The 1,987-nt window shown below is 39.3% G+C and overlaps 1 protein-coding gene across 1 annotated transcript; it reads left to right on the top strand.

Moving 5' to 3' along the window:
- The first annotated feature begins 442 nt into the window (after positions 1-442).
- LOC136807570 (protein-cysteine N-palmitoyltransferase HHAT-like) lies at positions 443-1,759 on the top strand. Its single transcript, XM_067064154.1, has one exon. It carries the CDS (start codon positions 443-445, stop codon positions 1,757-1,759), a length of 1,317 nt encoding a protein of 438 aa, XP_066920255.1.
- The last annotated feature ends 228 nt before the right edge of the window (positions 1,760-1,987 follow it).

Genomic DNA, 1,987 nt, shown 5'->3' with positions numbered 1-1,987 from the left:
TGAAACGTGCAAAAGGTATCTATAGGGGGGGGGCTTCCGAGAATCCGGTATTGACCGGTATTCCGGTATTGGACGAAAAAATGACTGGTATTCCGGTATTGAAAGGCCAAATTTCCGGTATTCCGGTACTCGTTGGGACATTTTGGCCGGTATTTGAGAATTTTTTGACCGGTACGTCGGTATTTCATGAAAAAATTACCGGTATTCCGGTATTTCGTACCCTCGGAAGGCCCCCACTCTATAATCAAGACAGGAAAAAAACAGAAAATCTTTCGAAACTTTAAACAGTTACCTTATCTTTTTAATACGTAGTTAAATACTGCAATTATAATCGGTTAAATTAGAGAAATTTTAACAGATATTGATAAGTGAAAAAATCATATCTCTTAATAACTTTGGACATAAAGCTTTGTTAGTGCATCACGAAAAGAAAAGTAGAGATATGCAGTCCGTTTTCCAGATCATGTCCAAAATTGAGAAAACAATAATCTGGAGCTTGACATGCATTTTTAGTTTGTATTCGTTTTACGTTGCATACACTCTGAGACAAACATACGGAAAGACTGCATCACCTTCATCAGCTGATGGGGACTATGAATACAATGCTTGGAGAAAATCTGTTGTCAGTTTGACTGCTATGAATGTGGTCTATTTAGCGAGCTGTTACTCTGTGCGAAATAACTTGCCAGGCCGTTACCACAAACCTTGTCGGCTTGCGATGGGTTTGGTCATGTTGTCTAGTATACTTTCTGTGAATGCAATGGTGCTGATGGTGGCGTATATGGGTGTGTTCTTTGTTCTGGTGGCGGCAAGTAGAAGCAAGGTTGTGGTTTGGTTGGCTATTCTCTTCTCCATTCACGCTACACAAAGCAGAAGGATGATGAATGTCCCCTTCGATTTTTTTGGCGTAGAAAGACAATATGAAACCGTTTGTCGACTCTGTTTATTTATAGCGTACCTGAAATGCTTGGATTTTGGTTGCGATGTTGTGTACAAGACCTCACCTCAAGCCTATAAGAATAATGAAATTTCAAAATCTGGTGAAACAAAAGATGTTAAAGTTGATGACGAAGACATACTGCAGAAACTGTTGGACTTTTTGGATTACATCTTTTACGTGCCTTTGTTTTTCCACGGCCCCGTTTTCACGATGAAGGATTTCACGTATGGAGACAAACACAGAGCAAGTATCAACAAAATCGAAGTTTTGAAAGACGCTTTTACTTGTGTAGTGTACACCTTTTTCATGGATCAAGTTATCTTCAAATATACTTCAACAACCATCACAAAAAAATATCCCGGTTTTCTCCATGATTTAAGCGGCTTTGATTCCATGCTGTTGGCTTCCTATCACGTTCAAATTTTTTGCGTGATCTATGTGATTTTCTATCGGTTCGGCGGTCTTTTTACTAAACTTGACGGCCATGTTCCACCCGGTACACCAAAATGTGCTCACATGATGTTGACCTTTACTAACATGTGGCGGACTTTCGATCAAGGCTTGTACAAAATTTTGCAAAAGAACATTTATTTCCCGATGGGCGGATCAAGAAGGGGACTACCAATGCAATTGTTATCTTCTTTCTTTTGTTTTGTCTTCGTGGCGTACTGGCATGGCGGACAACGGGCGAATCACATCGTATGGGGCTTGTTGAATTGGTTGGGCATCATCATTGAAGCCATCGGCAGATTTGTTATGCAGCGTTACGCATCCAAGGATTTTATGAGAAACAACTTAGTGCTCTCTGTCTTACACTGATTGGCATCACTCTCATTTTCTCAAACCTTGTTTATCTCGTTGATATCCGACCGACTGAAATCTTGCTGAGAAATATTTTCAAGACTTGGAGTGGATTATTTTCTGTTTTTGGATTATTTTTTCTCGGAAGTCATATGCATCTAGATGTTGAAGAAATAATGTATTCAAAATAAATGCTTTTGATCACACATTCATTTATATTTGAAATACTTTCAACCGCCGTCAAGA

The sequence above is a fragment of the Clytia hemisphaerica genome, unplaced genomic scaffold, assembly GCF_902728285.1.
Source record: "Clytia hemisphaerica strain Z4C2 unplaced genomic scaffold, Clytia hemisphaerica genome assembly, whole genome shotgun sequence".
Classification (NCBI taxonomy): domain Eukaryota; kingdom Metazoa; phylum Cnidaria; class Hydrozoa; order Leptothecata; family Clytiidae; genus Clytia; species Clytia hemisphaerica.
Note: the sequence above shows the minus strand (reverse complement) of the source record. Positions and strands in the feature narration are given on the sequence as shown.

Coding starts and splice junctions, on each gene's coding strand:
- LOC136807570 (XM_067064154.1), top strand. CDS start 443: ATGCAGTCCGTTTTCCAGATCATGTCCAAAATTGAGAAAACAATAATC.